A 20,493-nucleotide genomic window follows, 5' to 3' on the forward strand; every position below is an offset into this window, starting at 1 on the left:
CCTTATCAAGGACGGGACAACTGCCATTCAAAGCGGCGCTGTAACGCCGGTGCAGCTGCTGCTTGTTCTTAGGAAGAAAAGAGACGCTTCCACGCAGGCTGTAACCTGTCGGCACGTCCGTCAGGTGCTCGGTGCACCTGTGCTCTCAGGAGGCGTTCTCCATGGATCCACCAGGTCTCAGACAGGAGCGGCGGCGAGCTCGTAGGAGTCACACTGGAACACGAGTGTAACTGATACAAAGAAGTTTCAGACCTGCAAGAGTTTAATGGATTAAATGGCACCTCCACTGAACTGTGTGCTTGTTTATATATCTTTGTGGGGACCGACAGCAATTATAGGGACTACATCCAGGTCCCCGCAAGGTTGAAGGTTTTAGTGACGTGTCAGTTTGTGTTTTTGGAGGCCACCGTCATGGCGGTCGATTATTACGTTAGGTGTATTACACTAATACTGTTTAGTATTGATTAGATATAGATTAGTAAAGTTTGATGCCGCGTCTGTAAGGAGGACTCGTGGAGTATCTGCTGTTAAGCTCGCGGCCACCTCGTTCCTCTTAAAGTATCATCTGTGAATTGGCAGCGAGGACACGCCTCCACGCAGTTCCCGTTTAAGAGTCGCACAAACATTCAGGTCACTGGAAATAACATCAGTGTGTCCTAAATACTGATACTGCTGCGTGCGCCTGAGAGTGGATCAGGAACACCCGGATAGCTTAGCATGACTGACACACACACACACACGCGTCAGATATTCATATGTTGTGAGGACATCTAATTGACATGTTTTCCTTAACCATAACTGTAACCTGACACTAAAACCACATTTAAAATGCCTAAAAACCTTGCAGGGACCTGGATTTTCACCCCTGTAAGTACAGTAACCTTCCCATGGTCCCCACAGAGCTATGAATACGTGTTTATGTTCACACAGCAGGATGAAGGACATTAAAATAGGCACAAGTGTAATTGAAGAATATATATCACAACTATTTCAGTTCACACACATGCTCAGAGTACACTTGGCTTCCATGTTTATATATACACACACTCAGATGGACATACCAGAGCCACACACACACACACACAGACACACACACACACACACACACACACACAGACACACACAGACACACACACACACACACACACACACACACACACACACACACAGAGACACACACAGAGACACACACACACACACACCTTCACTTTCTCTCCACCGTCCCTCGATCCCGTCGAGCTGCACTGAATGCGCTCTTTTCTTTTGACCTTCGGCTCGTCTCTGAGCTGAGGAATGCCAGTAATGTATAGACCCCTGCTGTCAAAGCACACACACAGACACACACAGACACACACACAGACACACACAGACACACACACAGACACACACACAGACACACACAGACACACACACACACAGACACACACAGACACACACACACACACACACACACACACACACACACACACACCGAGCAGGAACAACACGTCTCTGAGGAGCGTTTGCCGCGTCCTCTCCCACACATGCTCACCATGATGTGTCAGAAGCAGGAAGTCTCTTCCTGTCAGATTTAAGAGCGGTTCACACGGTGGTCTCACAGATAAATGCGACGGTGTGTCGTCTGCATAGCTGTGAGACTGCACAGTGTCTCTGCCGGAGCGGCTCGGGTTTGTGAAGCAAACGCTGCCTTGCACGTTTCCTCGTTTCCTTGTTTGGAATCCTTTTTCCTGGTTCCTTCAGGTCATCTCGTAGCTTTGTGTTTCACGCGTCCTCGTACGAGGAGACCAAAGTGAGATGATGTCACGTTTATGCTGCCACCTGCTGACTCTCACACTCGGGGTTTGTGTGCTTGATGGAGGCGTGTGCGTGTGTGCGTCCCGTGTGTGCGCCGCCGTCAGCTGTCGCAGGCTTTGTTTCCTTCACCGGAGCGACAGACGCTCCATTCAGAGGGAACGCCAACTGCTCCAGCTGCAGCCAGCTGTTCACACTCGCTGCTGTCATCGCCGAGGCTGCTCAGCGTGCAGAGAGCTCTCGCTTTTATTAAAATGTTTCAGGTTGGCGTGGAATCAAACTGGCGTGTGTGGTGGCGGGCGGAGGCTGGAGGCGTGCGTGAGCCTGCGAGGGTTGAGATGAGTCGCCAGGAGTGATTCCCGCCGCGTACTTGCGCGCTGACATGCAGATGTTTGGTCTCTCTGAATAATTAAAGTGGAATGTGGCCGAAGGCTGACGCACGGGGGCGCGTCTTTCGTTACTCGCTGAAGGATCGCCGCCCCAGGCGTGTCGGCCGTGACGTGACGTGATGGATGCTCCGGCGTGATTCATGGGTAAAATAGTCAGAGCAGGATCCACATCTGGCCACAAACAGCTGGTTCCAAACCATTTCATTGCTTCCTTTTCAGCAGACGCTGACCCCGGATCAGTTTCGTCTCTCGTTAAGAACACGTTTTTAGTTTCTTTCAGATTTTTCTGCATCTGTTCTTTGACTCATTAAATCAAAGTTGTTTCCTGCTGCTCTGCTTTCTCCTGCAGTCGCGTCGTCGCAGTGCTGCGAGCGTCTGCAGAAGGAGAAGCAGGAGGCGCGCGTCGGCTTCGAGGAAGCGCTGACGAGGTTGCGGGAGCAGCACCGGGAGGAGCTGGCACAGCTGGAGGAAAGGTAGGACGGACGCTCTCCTCACGTCCAGGAGCCTTCTCCTCCTGCACGCCGTTCAGACTGACCCTGTTTCACGCTCCTCTCTGCGACAGGCTGACCAGTTTTTACCAAACGGAGTGGGACAAGGTCCACCAGACGTACCAGGAGGAGGCGGACAAATGTCGCGTCCTGATGGAGAAGCAGGTCTGAGCACAAACGCACGAGCAGACGCTCAACCAGCTTTTATTGTGAAAGGATCACGGCCTCGAGCGTGACGGAGACGGTGCTCGTCACGTACGCGGCGTGACCTTTAATAGGTCACCGATTTACTGCTGCGGTTGGGCCGAGACACGGCACACGCCCTCCTCGTGCTGCGCTCTGATTGGCTCGTAGGAGCGCCATGTGACTCCCTGAGCTCAGAACCTGAGCTCGCTCTCTGATTGGATCCAGCGACAGGAAAAATGTTTCAGATTCATCATAAACGTCCAGCAGTGCTCTCGTCTCCGTGCTGCAGACGCTCAGATTGAAGAATCACTCACACCTGATGGAGGCAGAGCATAAAGACACAAAAAACAGCCACGTCTCTGATTTCTTTCTTAGTTCTGGACGTTTTTAATCTTTTTTATTTTCACTGCATGATCTGATAAATGTTGGAGTTTTGATCAGCGCCGCCTCTGACGTCCTGGTTACTTCCTGCAGGTGGAGGAGCTGAGGAGCCGACAGGAAGTGGAGAGGAAGAAACAGGAAGTGAGTCACAGCCAGAAGATGGAGTCTCTGAAACAGCAGTACAAGGCCTCAATAGAAGGTGTGTGTGTGCACGATACAGACACTCACAGACACACACACTCACAGACTCACACACACACTCACAGACTCACACAGACACACACACACTCACAGACACTCACAGACACACACACACAGACACACACAGACACACACACACAGACACACACAGACACACACACTCACAGACACACACAGACACACACACTCACAGACACACACACTCACACAGACACACACACTCACAGACACACACACTCACAGACACACACACAGACACACACAGACACACACAGACACACACACACACACAGACACACACACACACTCACAGACACACACAGACACACACTCACAGACACACACAGACACACACACAGACACACACACAGACACTCACAGACACACACACACTCACAGACACACAGACACACAGACTCACAGACACACACAGACTCACAGACACACAGACACACTCACACACACACACACTCACAGACACACACACACTCACAGACACACACTCTGTCCTCTTTGTCGCTCTGATTTCTTTCTCCCGGCTCAGAGATGAAGACCATCCATCGCTCCGACCTGGACACTGTGGAAAAATCCCTGCAGGACACTGAAGCTTCTCTCTCTGTAAGAATCACTTTACTGCCATCATCACATTTCCATCACTCTGTGACATCAGATGAACCTTCATCAGTCCCACACGTGGGAAATTAGTTTGGTTACAGCAGCAAAACATAAGAAAAATAGAATAACATACTGTGCAATATAGAATAGAACAGAATAGAGTGCTATAAACATGAGAATGAGGTGATGCGTCTGCTCAGCGTGGGGCGAGCGTGGCCGTCAGGGCGTTTGAATCGGTGACTCTGCAGCGCTGCGTTCGTGCTGAGGCTCGCACACGTTTTCCCTCCAGGTGCTTCCAGATGTTTGTGTGTGGAGGAGAGCCGAGGATCTATCTGTGCTGCCGGCTCAGACGCTCAGGAGGCCAACACAAACCTGAGCTCGGTCTGCAGACGTGTTCCTGATGAATCTGTAGTTTACCTGCCGCTGAGCTCAGCGTGAACTCTAACAACGGCGCCTCTGTTTCCCCCTCAGGAAAAACTCTCCGAGCTCACGGCGGAGAAGGAGGACCTGAGCGAGAAGCTGCGAGCTGAGGAGGAGAGGAGGAAGAGGATGCTCACCGACAAGAATCTGGTAACGATGGTTTAATCTCCCTCTGAACTCCTCCTAGCAGCACTCGTGAAGCCCGCTGCTGACCATGACTGCCCCCTGCTGGTGTGGAAGAGCAGTGACTAACTCATACTAAAGGGACAGGAAATGTGTGCTTGTTGTGCTGCTGTAATGCTGCTTAAAGCGCCGAGGGTTCCTGCGCTCACCTGCTGTGTCTGTGCTGTTTGTGCAGAAGGACTCGCACACTGTGTACCTGGAGAAGGAGCTGGAGAGTCTGAAGGTGGTGCTGGAGATCAAGAACAACCAGCTGCATCAGAAGGAGAAGAAGCTGATGGAGATGGACAAACTGGTGGGTGCAGATCTGTTTCCGTCTCAGCAGATCTAAGAATTCCTTATCTAGCAGCATCGGCAGCCTCCCGGGAATCTCCCGTGCTTTGTGACTGAAGCTTTGGAAACAGTTGTTGTGTTTGTCTGGTGTTACTGCCGGAGCGTCTGCCACAACGAGCATCGCACAGCGAGGAGCGAGTGTGTCAGTCGGACGCATTAGCTGCTTTTAAACATTTTCATCTACCTGAGCCGAGCCTGATGATTGGATGAAAAAAACGTTCTGTGTGTGTGTGTGTGTGTGTGTCACAGGTGGAGACGAATGTGAAGCTGGAGGAGTGTCTGAAGAAGGTGCAGCAGGAGAATGAGGACTACAAGGCCAGGATGGACAAACACGCCGCGCTGTCCAAGTACGTACTCCAGGGGGCTCATCCCCATCCAATCGTTCAGCTACCTCCTGGTTTCCTCCCTCCCTCTCCTGGCTTTCAGATAAATGTTAAAAGGCCTGTCGCAGGGACCGCCGGCGCCTCTCGCTCTCGCTGCGTGAGTTGTGATGATGAGGGTTTATCTGCTGCTGTTCTTTGACTCATAATGTGAAGAACGAGACGTTCTGTGAGAGACGAACATGTTTCTGCTCTGTAAATACAAAAGAAAGCAGATTTCAGGCAACGAGGAGCGCGAGAATGTTGATTGCTTAAAGCCTCGGAGCACATATCTCTGTCCTGTTATTGTGGCTCGTGTGAATAAGAAAGTGACTGTTTGCCTGTGAAAAACACTTAAAAATCAACTTTGTATTTGCAGTGAGTGCAAACATCAGACGTGTGGCTTTAACAGCGTTCAGAGTAAAATCCCGCCACAGCAGCACGAACGACGGCGCCTTTTAAACGTCCCGCGTGCGCCTGTCATGATCAGAACCCATCAGCCTCTCAGCGGGCGCGTGGAAGCTGTAAACGAGCGGCCCGCGAGCGACCCGGCTCCCCTTTCGATAAATCCTTGCCCGTCTCACGGCTCTCTGTCTCCCCCTGCAGGCAGCTGTCCAGCGAGCAGGCCATACTGCAGCAGACGCTGCAGAAGGAGTCAAAGGTCAACAAGCGGCTGTCCATGGAGAACGAGGAGCTGCTGTGGAAGCTGCACAACGGCGACCTGCTGGCGAGCCCCCGCCGCCTCTCGCCCACCTCCCCCTTCAGCTCGCCCCGGAACTCCGCCTCCTTCACCACAGCTGCGCCGTTATCGCCCAGATAACCCACCGCCCCCCCTGCGCTCCCCCCTCCCGAGTCGGAGCGGCGCCGCTGGACATGAAGCCATCGCAGACTTGTACATTTTTAAATAAATATCTTATTTTGAAAAGACGCTGCGGCGGCACCGACGCACTTAAACCAGATCGCGGCCCCGGGCTGAGCTCGCCGCCTCGGAGCGCCCGGTCCTCCCGGGAGCGTTCTTCCTCCTCTGAAGAAACCAGCAGGCACGCCTCAGGGTCTGTACATAGCTCCTCCTCCCTGACCGCTGCTCCGCTCGCCTCCTCGGGGGAAACCTTGGATTTGTGGATGTTTGTGGAAACGCTCCGCCTCCAAAGAGCGAAGCTCAATCAGCGTTCCAATGGGACGGAGACACGCCTCCCACAGACCGCTGTCCTGTCACGACCTCAACCTTAACCTGCTTTGTGGAATGTAATCACCCGTGGACGTTCGACGTAGGGGGCCGGCCTCAGAGCCAAATATGCAGACCTCCCCTCGCGCCCTGAAATCACCCGGTGCCCAATCAGATGTCTGCCCTGCCGTGCCCCTCCCTCACTGACACACTGGCCTGTGTTACTGTTTCTGTTGTTTGTCCTGAAAAACCTCAGATTTACCCAGAATGCCTCAGTGTACAATGTTCTTTTTTGTTGTTTTGAACAGAATAAATGCGACATGACATCATATGAAGGCGCTCTGACTTTATTTCACAGCATCAAAGTGACCTCGGCTTCACGGAGCGCCTCGGCCCGCCGCCGGGACCACGTCAGGACCGCCTGGCAGGTAAACGTCCGCTGGAGGCGGCGCTTCGAGGTCGGACGCTCGTATCATCATGACGACAGACTTGATGGAGTAGGCCCAGCCGTGCCACGTGTACCACACCACGCCGTCGTCCGTCATGGCTTCGAACGGCCCGTCGTAGTAGTGACCGTTCAGGTTACCTGCGTTACACCTGTGAGGGGGAAGTCACAGAACAGTCAGCTGACACGATCGGCCAATAGCAGCTGCTTTAATCGCACTCTGCTCCAATTAAAGGGACAGTCCACCGAGCGTCTTCACGTCTATCCTGATAGTTCAGCTGCAGAGACGAAAAGCTTCATGATCGAAGCACCGAAAACGAGCCGTGAGAAGCTCAGCAGCATGAACCCTGCTGGGTTTAATTTTAAGGGATAAAAGTTCAGGTTTTTCTATTAAAACTTTATTGATTGATTCTCTACTCCGCTTTTTCTACCCGAGTTTAAAAAGACCTGAACTCTGATTATAAATTGGAGCAGCTGCTGTGAGAATCACGAGAAATCCTCAGATTTCTGCTGCTGGGACGTCAGCGGAAATCTGCTGGGCTGCAGAAAAGTTTGGGAACGGCTGCGTTAGGGAACATGGGGAGGCAGAAATCAAACGAGCTGATTATTAACCTTTGGTTTAAAGGACGGTGAACTTTAACTAAACACTAAAAGCAGCAGCCACTGAACAAACGCTTCAAAGCTCTTTGTGCAAAGAGCTTCAAACAGACGCACAAAGATCTTCATCTCCACAGTTCCCATGAAAGGTGCGTTTGATTTTATGAGTTGAACACAAAACTGCAGAAATGAAAGACGAACAAAGAAACGCAGCAGCTGGAATTTAAATCTGAATGTCTGAGGCTGAATCACGTTTATCAGCAAGATGTCAGTTTCCCGGGGTCACGGTGTTGGCGGGTGATGCTTGGCCCCGTCGCTCTGTCTCGTGTGGAGGACCGACTCTACAGCTCAGTTTTGGTGTACTGTCCCTTTAAGCCTGCAGTAAACGCGTCGCCGTGCGCGTCTCACCTGCTGAACCACCAGCCCGACTTGCTGTGTCTGACGCACTGAACGTCGGCGTCGATGCAGTTCGGCCGGTCGTAGGTGCTGAACTTCACCCCGTCTGCGCATGGACTGCCCGGTCCCGCCACGTGGGCGTCGTCCAGAGCGTCGCCAGCGTTCCCAGTGAACTCGCCCAGATGTAACTGGTACTGGTCCTTCAGGTGAACACGGGAGTGAAAGCAGAGTGATCAGGCTCACACCTGCAGCGCGACCTTCAGCGAGGACACTTAAAGCCATTTACAGCCGGACCCTGTTTGACGCGAACCTCACAGGTCCGTGACGGCGAGGAAGACCACGCGCTGAAACTGCGAGTGCTGCAGGAGCTCACAGTTACAAATCTGATGCTCAGACTCATCGCAGCCAGTTCGTTCAGCACCAGCTGATTAATCAGACGCCTTACACACACACACAAAACGTGCAGTCAGCAGAGTGACCCGGGTTATTGTTCTGCAGCTACGTTTAACGACGCCCCTTCAACGCATCATTTTCACAGCCTTTGAAGGCCTGAGGCCACACCTGGGTTCAGGTTTAACGTCAGGGTCAGGTGTGGGGCCTCCTAAAACAGCAGCAAACAGCTCGTCTTACTTCCTCCTCTCGTGGTCATCGCGCCGACACTGCGGAATATTCTGCAGCTCCTCCCCCTGCTGTTAGTTTATCTGTGTTTATCCTCAGCAGTGCAGGAACACAGAGAGGGAGAGGACCGCCGATGGGAACAGAGACCGGCGGTGACCTTGATGCTGCTGCTGGGGATCGTAGTCTAAATAAGACCGAGTGTTATGAGAAACCCATAGGAGGTCAAAGGTCAGGGAGAGGCTGTAAAGTGTTCTTAGCGTCAGATTGAATTTAAAGCTGAGACGTTCCCGCGGTTACTTGAGTTTCACCTGTTCGCCGTCCACCTTGAAGCTCTTGTACTCGGCGAAGCGCTCGTTCCCCTCAAAGTCCTCCATGTTGATGCGCAGGTCATAGTTCCCTAAAACACAGAAAGCATCAGACAGACACACACAGACACGCACACACACACACACACAACACACACACAGAGACGCACCTTGTGATGTCAGATGGTGCAGGGGTTCATTGCCCAACCAGAACTCTCCAGCAGGAGAGAAGAGGTCTCCGAATCCATGCTTGTACTCCACCCACGCTCTGCGCGCACACACACACACACACACACACACACGATGACACATTTGTTTGCACTGTTCACGTGTTCACGTGTGTAAAGGTGACACACCTGTCGAAGCTCTCTTTGCCGTCTCTCCTCCTCTGGAAGACGGTCCACCCTCCTCCGTGGTTCATGTCGCAGTACACGCTCAGCGCCGTGGGAGCGCCGTCTGGGCGAATCACGTACAGCCCGCTGGCCACGTTTCCATCCTCAAACACCTCAGAGCAGTCTATACACACACACACACACACACACACACACACACACACACACACACACACACACACACACACACACACACACAGATAAGAAAAAGATCTGGTTCAATCCCAGGAGGAGACCTCGTCCTCCGTAACGCTGCATCTGTCTGACATGAGTCTAATAAAATAACCATTCCCGGGTTTCTCTGATCTTGTGACGCTCTGTGTAGACATGGTTTGTTTCTTAGATAAAGGAAAGCGTCCGGTGCTGACGATGTAGGGTTTGACCCACACACGGTGGATGCAGCCGTACCTCTGTAGAGGTCGTCGAGGCCCAGGTACGAGTTGGGGATCTGCTGCAGCTGCTGCGCCTGGCTGCTGTGGAGCTCCTGGATGTAGCGGTGCTGCTCACTGATCACGTTCATCAAGCCCTGGATCTCCGCTTCCAGCCGGCTCACCCTCTCCTCACACGGCACCGGCGCCTGGACAGGAGGATAAAAACGCTCTCCTCTGGCACTCGGCAGTAACGAAGAAAGTATGAGAGGATCATTGTTGTCCTCATCAGTGTTTCTGTGATCTACTCTCAATCCTGACTGAAGCTCGTCACAGCAAACACTCCCATGATTTCTGAGACTGTTTCAAGGACTTTAAAAATGAAATCATTTAAGTTTCTGCCAATGAAACTCCTGCAGAACTGCCAATGCTTTGATATTAATATATACAAATGCAGTTTGAAATAAATCCATATTTATGATGCTGAAATCGTGTGAAGCTGCGAATCTAAACGATATAAAAGCCGAGATTAAAGAATCATCTTATACACACTGATGCCTCACCTGCAGCGTGGAGGTAAAGGTCAAAGGTTATTGGGATTACTTTTAGTAAAGGTACTTTTTGTAATCGCCTCATGCAGATTTGAATGAAAACGTTCACCAGCAGGGGGCAGTGTTACAGTGACCGCGTGCTGTTTAACGTTGATTCAACACGCTTTGTTTTTATTGTAAATGTGTTGTTAAATACTGAAGTTACACTGACTCACTGCTCCCTCGTGTGGAACAAAATGGTATTACATGCACGTCCAGCTCAGCTCTGAACTCGAATGCAGATCTTTTCAACAGAATATGGAGATATTTGGGCAGAATGTGCGTGGTGCGTGTTAGCAGACGTACTTTGAGTTACTCAGCACTGCATCAATAAATCACAACGCAAAATTAGAGCTGAAGCTTGAACAGATGAGGAGTTATCAAAGTGGGGTTCAAAAGGTCAAACCAAAATAAAACTGAAATATGATCATTACTGTTTATTTCTAATGTTTGTATTTTACTCTGTCACAATAAAGTAAACATTCAGTTTTTATTCTGTTTCTGTCATTTGTTAGTTTGGTTGATGGAAATAAAAATCCTGAGACTGAAGTGCAGAAAAATAAAATGATACCAGTGAGATGAATTTCTTGTTCTGTACAGTAAAAATGAAATCTGAATCTAAACCACGTTCAACACCAACGTTCTCATTTTTCAATAAGTCATCGGAGAAGCACAAACAGTGTCCCTGTGGACAGAGCTCAGTCTGCGCTTCCACTGGAACAAAGCGACGGCTGCATTTTTCACCCCTCTGTCATCAGCTGTGTGAGGACCCAAATCTCAGAGATACTTAAAGCAGGAAGTACAGAGTGCACGAGGAGAAATATGTCACACGGACGCTCCGGTTTCTTACCGCCACAGAGGAAGCCAGGTGAAGCAGAAAGGCCACGGACGTCCTCAGCGTGACCATCATCGGCACTCTCATCGACTCGCTGCCCGACCCTCCTCCGATTAGCCTCTCCGCCTCCTCTGACATCGCTGCACAGCCGTGGGGAGCCTCCATCTAGTGGCTGCAGTGACTGAGCCAGCAACACCGACCACTGTACACAACAAAGATAATGACGTGATCACCAGTGAATGGGTCAGGAGAGACATAAATAAATGCTAAAATAAAACCATTTCTATACACTTATTTTTATCTACTTCTCTGTATGTTAATACAAAGAGCAAATCTGACCATCAGAACTGATATGGCATGTATTTCTAAGTAGTTATTAAGTTTTATTCAGCAAACAAACACAAATGTTGTATAATGTGCATGGGTACACATGTTTTATTACTGGCATTAAATTTAACTCAATTAATCATTAAGTGCATTTAAAGTAAACATTATTTTAATTTTCAGCTAATTCCCTCTATTTGTGTCATTGTTAGTCTTCCGTTCCGCACAACGTAACACCGTTAGCTAGTTATATTAGTTATTTATATTACAGTTATATTACAGCATATTTAATACATAAAAACAAACAAAACAAAAATGTGCGACTCCGGTGGGACTCGAACCCACAACCTTTGAATCACTCCTCAAGTGCTTGACTAGAAGTCCAATGCGCTATCCATTGCGCCACGGAGCCACCTGTTGCACAGGCTGCAATGACAGCTTTTTAAGATCCTCTTTCCACACGAGGCCCTAGCAACACGGCTAATCCGCCCGTGTCCGCTACACAAACAATAATGCTATAAAATAGCACTTTAATGCTAACGTTAGCTTAGCACCGCTGCTAGCTACTGTCAGCCGGCCCGCTTCTCCTCCGCCCTCTCTTCGTTAGCTCACACATGGAGGCTCAGGCTCTGTCCTCAAAGACAACTACTCCTCCGACACTGATCATATTTGCTTTAGCAGTCATGACGTCAGACTGCTTCGCTTGTTTCAGCAGAAACAACGTCGGAGAGCAAACGTCAATGTCCTAGCTCAATTCAGTGAAAAACACTACGTAAATTGCGTGCAACTGTGTCATTTAAACACTTTATAAACAGATTGAGTCGTGTCTTGAGTTGCAATTTGAGGGATCATTCTGTGATTTTAGCAGCGGAGTTTTTATTGTGAAATTCTTAAAAACCGGAAGTGATATGTGCGTTTCGAAAAACTAGAAATGGCTGAGAGAACATGCAGGACCAAAATCTAATATGTCTGATATATCGTGACGTGAAACGCGAGGTGAACAGAGAACATCTCCTGTGTTACTTTTATCTGCAGCAATATGCTAGTGTGCTAACGGACTACCCAGGTTTTTGAGGAACCAGTGACAGAAATGTGCCAGAGCCCGGATAGCTCAGTCGGTAGAGCATCAGACTTTTAATCTGAGGGTCCAGGGTTCAAGTCCCTGTTCGGGCGTCGATTTTTTTCGCCCCTTTAGTTAAAGAACCTGCTCAAAGTGAGCCCACATATTCTTTGCATTGCTGCAGTGACTCAAATATAGCTTTTATGTTTTCATTGTAGGAGTAAATGTTAAACGCCTATGACAAGACCTCCCACCCACTCCATGATGTGCTGCCCAGTCACAGGAGCACACTGAGATTACCCATAATGCACCACTGAACGATGCAGAAAATCATTCCTCCCTGTACAACTCAATCTAATACACAGCAGACAGTGCAGCGGTTACACCCTTTTGCAGATGCTGCAGTGTTACAGGTTACAGTCAATCATATATATTTAATCGCTGTAATAATCCAGAATTGTAGAGCTATTTTTCGTATTTTGTAAACTTTGTAATAAATGGTTTTTTTATGTAGTTCAGTCTGTTACTGATCTTATTGTCTTGGAGTGACTGTGACCACATCATTTCCTAAGGGATTAATAAAGTATTCTGATTGGGATAAATTTACAACAGAAACATGTTTGGCTGCTGTGGACAGAGTCCAGACACACACAGAGCTGTTGATCGGCTGCTCAGTCAGCCTTTGCTTCAACCTTGAGTGAAGCTGAAGCACACTGGGCCCATGCCCCCTTTTTGGGCTGTGCCAAGGCCCGGCCACCAGATGCTTGCTTTCGGGCACCCTCCCCGGGCCTGGCTCCTCGGGCAGGGTAAAGTGTTCCCTCGGTGATATTCTCATAATGGTCTTCTGAATCGCTCTTTGTCTGGTCCCTCACCCAGGACCAATTTGCCATGGGAGACCCTACCAGGGGGCAAAAGCCTCCAGGCAACAGCCCCTGGGATCCCTGGGACACACAAACCCCTCCACCATGATAAGGTAGCGATTCACATTTTGTTAGCCACGCTGAGGTGCTGGGGGGATGATCTCATACATGGTTGTCATAGTTTCTGTCATAATCGCCAGCAGAGCCTCTGTCAGTTACTTTTTATTTGTATCTGTTTTTTAGGGTGTCCCACATGGGTCCAATCTGGGACCAGCTCTCCTTTGTCAGGCACATAATTAAATGAGACATTTCTGTAAGCATGATAATTCAGTTTTATTAATACAGCACAACCCGCATCAGTGAACATATTCAGATTCTTGAAAAGATAGTGGCCACACTATCCACTCATACTTAACTAATGATGATCTGTATGAACAGTTCCAGTCTGGTTTTCGTCCCTCCCATAGCACTGAAACCGCACTAATAAAAATAACCAATGATACTTCTCAGCCCTTTCCTCTGGTTGCAGGCGTGCCCCAGGGATCTGTCCTGGGGCCCCTTCTTTTCATTATCTTCTTCCGCTTGCACACATTTTTTGTAAATACAATATCCAGTTTCACTGCTATGCTGATGACACCCAGCTTTATCTGTCCACTAAACCTGATTCTGCTCTCCCCCGTCCTCCCTCACCCTCTGATTAGCCGAACTAAATTCATGGTTCTCTTCCAATTTTCTCAAACTCAATAGTAACAAATCTGAGCTCCTCCTGGTCGGCACTAAACAAACACGATCCAGAACTAATAGCTTTTCCCCATGAGTGAAAAGTCTGGGTGTCATGCGCGATGCTACTCTATCTTTTAACCCACACATCAATAACATCTCTTGGTCTGCATATTTCCAACTCCATAACATTAATCGTCCTTTTCTCTCCCCACATGCCGCGGCCATTCTTAGCCTGGCCACTCTCCGGATCGATTACTGCAACTCTCTTCTTTTTGATCTTAGTCAAAAATCTATCCATCAGCTTCAGCGTGTCCAGAACTCTGCTGCTCGTATCATCACCAGGACTCCTTCTATGCACCACATCACTCCTGCTCTGCAGCAGCTTCACTGGCTTCCAGTTAAATACCGCATCAATTTCAAGATACACATTCAAGGCTACCCATCATCTCTCGCCTTCATACCTCTCTGACCTGGTTCAGCTCACCATCCCTTCTCCGTGTCTCACATCCTCCTCCTCTCTTTCTCTTTCCGTCCCTTCCCCCAGCTAGCCACCGTGGGGCCCCCATCATCCCTTCCTCCTGAGATAAGAAACATCACTTCCCTCCCTCTTTTTAAGTCCAGACTCAAAACTCACCTGTTCACATTAGCCTATTCCTCATACATTTGTCCATCCTGCTACTTTAATTTATTTTATTTATTTGCTCAACGTTTTATCCTTATTATGTTTGTTCCTGTTATTGCTTGTGTACAGTGTCCTTGACTGTTTTTAAAGGCGCTTTGATAAATAAAATGTATTATTATTATTAGATGGAGCACAGGATGAGACATGTCTGCAGTCTGAGAATAAAAGCCTGCAAAGTTAAAATTATAATTAAATAACTGTTAAGTCTGGATTGTTCAGAAATATCAAAGTGTGACAACAACCACGAGTCTACAGTGACCTCTGCTTATCCTTACCAGGGTTTCAGCGGGGCTGGACCCTATCCAAGACGAGATACCCCCTGTACAGGTCCACAGACACTTATGTGAATTTCAGAATCATCGTTAATCCCACTGTGGACTGTGGGAGGAAGCTGGAGTACCCAAATATTCCCTTTGAATTCAGGTAAAATTGAAGTTTCCTTCAAAATAAAAAAAAAAACTAATTCACATAGTTTTAAGAATTAAAATCAGCACGAGGCTGTGAGTGTGAGTACACTTAATAACAAAAACCAATCAGTCAGAATCTGAAAATAAACATGAGCAAAACCACAGAGTCACCAGTGAAAATGTTCCTCACACAGGATCAGACCAGATTTCTAGTTCGTGTGATCGACAGCAGTGATCAGCAGAGGTGCAGAGTTTTTACCATCATCACTAGTACAAGGACAAAAGTACGGGAAGAGCTTCTCTGTGAAGGAGCAGCCAGTGAACGAGTAGATCAGAGCTGCAGCATCTACGTCATAGAAGGAGACCAGACCCTCCTCATAGTCCACAAACACCCCCACCTTCTCAGGACCAGACCGGAGACAGAGACGGACTGGAGGGGCGGCACAAGCACTGTACTCACTTCCATTTCTCAGACAAACAGTCCAGAGACCGTTCTGAGGTCTCAGTCTGATTTTTCCCTTCCTGTTGATCGACTCTGTGGACACTCCTAAGTCCCAGTCAGTCTTTCCTTTAACCTGAACCTCAAAGTAAAATCTGCCTGAAGAGAAACTCTGCTCTGCTAAAACACAAACACAGTAAGAAAATCTCTCTGGGTTGTCCGGAAGTTTCCTCCTCACATCACCATGATTCACTTGTTTTCCATCATCAGACAGGATGAGGTAAGGATTTGCTGTATCAGGATCCAGAGTCACGTCCACTGCATCCTGCTGGACCCTCTTCAGCTCTGCAGCCTCAAACAGCTTCTTCATGTCTTTCCTGAGTGTCTCCACAGCTCTCCCCACAGTCCCCTCATATGATGGTGGACGGACTCTGACCTCTGTCCAGTCCTTGGTGGGTGGAGCAGCTTTCAGGGAGGAGAAGCTCTGGAGGAGGTGGAGGTGGTCTTCAGAGCGTGAGAGCTGCTCCACCTCAGAGCTTCTCTCCATCAGCTCAGAGATTTCCTGTTCCAGATCTTTGATGAGTCCTTCAGCCTGTTTCTCTGTAGTTTCCTGTTTGTCTTCGATCTCCTTTATGAGCTCCTTCAGGCGTCTCTCAACAGACTCCATCAGAGCCGTGAGGACCTGAACACCTTCTGCTTTCTGTCTGTCTGCAGCATCTTTACTCATCTTCACCGACTCTTTGATCTCCTGAATCTTCAGTCGTCTCTTCTGGATCATCTGCTGAATCTCAGCCTCTGTCTTCTCCAGCTCTGCCTTCTTTCCTTCATATTCTTCTCTCAGAGGAACAACTTCATGAGCCTTGTGATCTAGAACAGAGCAGAGCATGCAGACACATGTCTGGTCGGTCTTACAGAACAGCTCCAGATGTTTATCGTGCTTCCTACACATCCTGCTTTCCAGGTTCTCCACAGGCTCAATCAGCTGATGTCTTTTCAGACTTGTAGCTGTCAGATGAGGCTCCAGGTGAGTCTGACAGTAGGAGGTCAGACACACCAGGCAGGACTTCAGGGCCTTCAGTCTGGGTCCAGTGCAGACGTCACAGGGAACTTCTGCTTTCTGCTGAGCTTCACGTCTCTGAGCAACCATCTCAGACAGCAAAGTGTTCACCCTCAGCTGAGGTCTATTGGGAAACGCCTTTTTACATACTGTACACTGACATGGAAAATTAATATCCCAGTGCTGAGTGATGCACTTTTTGCAGAAGTTGTGTCCACAAGGTGTGGTGACCGGATCAGTGAACACATCTGGACAGATGGGGCACAGAAGCTCATCGTCAGACAGCAGATTGGTGGCAGCAGACATGTCTGCAGTCTGAGAACAGAAGTCAAAGTTAATATTGTAAGCAAATAATTGTTGTTTAGAAATATGAAAGTGTGACAACAACCATAAGTTCAAGCAGTGACCTCCAGATATTCACTTCAATTTTAAATTCACTTTTATTCATATAGCAACAGCAGCTGTATACTGTAACGAGCCTGCAGTGATTCAGAGAAATCAAAAGGTGACCCCCTACAAACAAGCACTTGGTGACAGTGGGAAGGAAAAACTCCCTTTTAACAGGCAGAGGCAGAACCAGGCTCTGCCATGTTGGCTTCTCTTCACTGGTTCCCTGTTAAATCCATTCAGGCCAATGAAAAGACTTTCGGTCTGCCTCATAGTAATTCTGGCAAACCATCAGGCGACTCCGGAGGGGAAAGCCCAAGGTGGGGTCCTAACCCTAACTCTTCAACAGGTGGTCGAAGACATACTTTGAGGACCTCCCGAATGCCACTGATTGATCCTCTATGAGGCAGGGGCTGGGAATTACTCAACCATCTCGGAGGGTGAGGTCACCGGCGCAGTGAAACAACTCTTTGGAGGCCAGGCTCCTGGGCTGGATGAGGATCGCCCCAAGCTCCTGAAGGGCCTGGATGTTGTAGGCGTGTCATTGTTGACACACTATGATACTTTCAGTGGAGATGTGGGGTGGTGCCTCTGGATTGGCAGACTGGGATGGTTGTTCTTTAAGAAGGGGGATCGGACAGTGTCCTTCAACTACAGAGGGATCACACTCCTTAGCCTCCTTGGGAGGCTAGCGTACTGGAAAGTAGAGTTTGTGCATTTATAGTTTAACCTCAGACACACAAGGAACAATGCAGATATCATCCTCAGTTCAAGTGTGTGAGAGTTTGTCCATCTAGTCTACAACTGTGGAATTGGAGACGACATACAGCGACATCCCTCAGAGGCTGGGGGTGCTTTGGGACCGTCTCATAGTCTTCAGCCTCTCCCATAGTCAAGAACTCTGGGCAGCAACTGAAAGACAACGACTGTAGACACAAACTACAGAAATGAGCTTTCTCCAAAGGGGGGCTGGTTACTCGCTACTTCTCCACATGAAAAGCAGAGAGTTGTGGTGGTTCAGGCATTCGCCCAATTCAAAATCCTGCTCCTCACATACAAGGTCTTAAATAATCAGGCCCCATCTTATCTTAATGACCTTGTAGTACCATATCACCCTATTAGAGCACTTGGCTCTCGCTCTGCAGGCCTACTTGTTGTTCCTAGAGTATTTAAAAGTAGAATGGGAGGCAGAGCCTTCAGTTTTCAGGCCCCTCTTCTGTGGAACCAGCTTCCAGTTTGGATTCAGGAGACAGACACTATCTCTACTTTCAAGATTAGGCTTCAAACTTTCCTTTTTGCTAAAGCATATAGTTAGGGCTGGACCAGGTGACCCTGAATCCTCCCTTAGTTATGCTGCAATAGACGTAGGCTGCCGGGGGGCCTGTGGTTTATATGCCACTCTGCATTTCAGTTATTATTCATCTCTGGCTCTCCCACAGTGTGTCTTGGTGCTCACTTCCTCCCCTCAACCCTAACCCGCGGTTAAAAGTGAGTATTTCCTTCCCACTGTTGCCAAATTGGGTTTTCTCTGTATTATCACATGACCATGATATAGGCACCTTGTCGTGATCTGTGAAGTGAACTTCCTGTCATGCATCCCATAAATGGCTTCAAAAGTGTGTTGGTTTGACAGGCATGTGACCAAACACGTGTTTTGACTGTTGCAGGCAAACATACCGTCAGCTCAGGTAAAACAGTTTAATCTTCACTTTTTACTAATTATATGAGGTTTTTATCTTTTACGTCTCAGACTGAGTGAAAATTGACATTTTCTTATTTGCTCATTTGAAATTTGACCTCAGTCTGTATCTTGTACTCTGTTTTTTCATTTGGTTGGTGCATTCACAGCTTTAACATACTTTGAAAACCCAGTGTTCAGATTTTGTACCTGATAAGCTGACAAATGTAAAAGTCAGTGTAGTGCCACCACTGAAGACCTGAACATCATCTTACTCACTGCAGCAAGAACAAAGCTGCCCTCTCTGAATCTGAGTCTGACAGCTACAATCAGAGCACGCTCTACAAAGCTGTTGGTTTAATCCCCAACCTGAAACATTGAGTTTACAAACCGCTGCACTCACCAGTATCTGAGTCAGGTGTTGACAAAGACTCGTGTTTGAAGATGAAATGGTTTCAACTAAAGCTTCCGTTACTCTGAGAAGCTTCATCCGCCCTGACAAACACTTCCTGCTGTTTTTTGTCAGGTTTCCTTTGGTAGGTTTGCACTGATCACAGCTGCACACCTGAAACAAGACGAGCTTCAGACGCAGGCCCTTCTTTAGTCTGACAGCAGCAGTTTTCACAGGTTTCACTCGGTGAGCAGAAACAAGCTGCTGCTCTGGTCTTTGAGAGTTCACTGCAAAAACATGAAGTTTAAACAGGAAACATCCGATTTAACAGATTTATTTAACTCTCATGGGTGCAGGAGGTCAGAGGTGTCTTTGGTTTGCCCCGTCGCATGTTTAGCCTCCATGAGGAGCGATCCTACCTGGAAGACCAGCCCCACAGCGCCTCCGTGTGGGAGTAATGTGAAACAGCTCTAAATGAGAAGAAGGTTTTTGGTAGCCCTGTTTCTCGTGGCTGTACTGATCTTTAGATGTGAGCGTGCAGCTGCTCCACGAGCTTCTATCTGAAACGTCGCATTTCTGTCTCCTGTGGCGATGAAGCTGCGAAGGCTCAAAAATGCTGCAGCAACGATGTGGATTAAACATAATTTGATGGTCCACAGAAAATAATTATGATAAAAGAACATTGTATTACTTCATTAAATATGCAAAGTTAGGATTTCTCCCAATGTGTGAACTGCTGGAGGAGGTCAGAGGTTAAAGGTCAGAGCGGTGTCTCAGTCTGGTTTTAAAGCTCTAACAGAAAATGACCTTTTATTGACGACAGACGATCGACCAATAAAAAGCTGCAGCAGGAAAAACAAGAAAACTGATATTTTCATTTCCATCATCATTTAAACGCAGGAGCACGCAGCTCTCCTCCAATCAGGAGTCAGCATAAGGCCAAACCTTTTTCTTACCACATTTGTAATCAGATTACATTTTACAGTCCACGTTTCAAACACTGAACATCAGCGCGGCCACCGTCCTGCAGCAGGAAGTTTATGAACCATCACAACATCACTGATGTCAGTGATGCAGCACAGCTGGTGGAAGGAAACATGCAGATGTTCACAGATGTTCAACTTCTGTAGATGAGGAAATATCCAAGTAATTTAATGTAACTGAATATTGAATCTTCCATATTTAATATCTAAGTTTATTCCTTTATGTGTTTATAATCCTGGAAAATTAAATCATGCAAATAAACATTTTCAGCTTCAGGCAAGCTCACAGAAACACAGACTGTATATCAAAGATGGATGTAGCTTCTGGTGATGTATCGAATGCAATCGTTAAATTACGAGACAAGTTTAATAAATATGGAGGACCAAGAAAGTCTAAACATTTCATGAGTTAATAATTAATTGGGGCAATAAAATATGCATTAGTAAT

At 48.2% G+C, this 20,493-nt stretch overlaps 3 protein-coding genes and 2 non-coding genes across 9 annotated transcripts in view; 2 read left to right on the forward strand and 3 right to left on the reverse strand.

Annotated features, from left to right (window-relative positions):
• Window positions 1-6,839, forward strand: part of LOC146708583 (uncharacterized) — a 40,731-nt gene extending 33,892 nt beyond the window's left edge. For all 4 annotated transcript variants that reach the window (XM_085460536.1, XM_085460537.1, XM_085460538.1 and 1 more), the window contains 8 exons: window positions 2,530-2,653; window positions 2,743-2,833; window positions 3,329-3,434; window positions 3,981-4,054; window positions 4,523-4,621; window positions 4,830-4,946; window positions 5,234-5,331; window positions 5,950-6,839. In XM_085460536.1, the coding sequence (XP_085316662.1) occupies window positions 2,530-2,653; window positions 2,743-2,833; window positions 3,329-3,434; window positions 3,981-4,054; window positions 4,523-4,621; window positions 4,830-4,946; window positions 5,234-5,331; window positions 5,950-6,163 (923 nt within the window). In that variant the 3' untranslated portion in view covers window positions 6,164-6,839. The remainder of the gene's footprint in view (window positions 1-2,529; window positions 2,654-2,742; window positions 2,834-3,328; window positions 3,435-3,980; window positions 4,055-4,522; window positions 4,622-4,829; window positions 4,947-5,233; window positions 5,332-5,949) is intronic.
• Window positions 6,840-6,846: 7 nt separating this feature from the next.
• On the reverse strand, window positions 6,847-12,061 carry LOC146708584 (fibrinogen-like protein 1). 2 transcript variants are annotated; one of them, XM_085460598.1, is made up of 8 exons: window positions 11,920-12,061; window positions 11,070-11,256; window positions 9,670-9,838; window positions 9,226-9,385; window positions 9,040-9,137; window positions 8,873-8,961; window positions 7,959-8,146; window positions 6,847-7,105 (listed from the first exon to the last, which is right to left on the reverse strand). In XM_085460598.1, exons 2-8 carry the CDS (start codon window positions 11,217-11,219, stop codon window positions 6,886-6,888), a joined length of 1,074 nt encoding a protein of 357 aa, XP_085316724.1. In that variant the 5' UTR covers window positions 11,220-11,256; window positions 11,920-12,061; the 3' UTR covers window positions 6,847-6,885. The 2 variants fall into 2 exon arrangements, with proteins under 2 accessions (XP_085316724.1, XP_085316723.1); XM_085460597.1 differs by having other exon boundaries at window positions 11,727-12,061.
• On the reverse strand, window positions 11,699-11,790 carry trnar-ucu (transfer RNA arginine (anticodon UCU)). The gene is given in 2 exon segments: window positions 11,699-11,734; window positions 11,754-11,790. It is a non-coding gene; the product is annotated as a tRNA-Arg (tRNA).
• Window positions 12,062-12,478: 417 nt separating the features above from the next.
• Window positions 12,479-12,551, forward strand: trnak-uuu (transfer RNA lysine (anticodon UUU)). The gene has a single exon. It is a non-coding gene; the product is annotated as a tRNA-Lys (tRNA).
• A 1,075-nt stretch (window positions 12,552-13,626) lies between these two features.
• On the reverse strand, window positions 13,627-20,078 carry LOC146708587 (E3 ubiquitin-protein ligase TRIM39-like). Its single transcript, XM_085460568.1, has 2 exons — window positions 19,075-20,078; window positions 13,627-16,921 (listed from the first exon to the last, which is right to left on the reverse strand). Exons 1-2 carry the CDS (start codon window positions 19,159-19,161, stop codon window positions 15,320-15,322), a joined length of 1,689 nt encoding a protein of 562 aa, XP_085316694.1. The 5' UTR covers window positions 19,162-20,078; the 3' UTR covers window positions 13,627-15,319.
• Between the last annotated feature and the right edge of the window lie 415 nt (window positions 20,079-20,493).

Source organism: Copadichromis virginalis, linkage group LG6 (assembly GCF_057382275.1).
Source record: "Copadichromis virginalis isolate Kocher_CV1m ecotype Utaka linkage group LG6, C_Virginalis_male_GT1.1, whole genome shotgun sequence".
In the NCBI taxonomy this organism is placed as follows: domain Eukaryota; kingdom Metazoa; phylum Chordata; class Actinopteri; order Cichliformes; family Cichlidae; genus Copadichromis; species Copadichromis virginalis.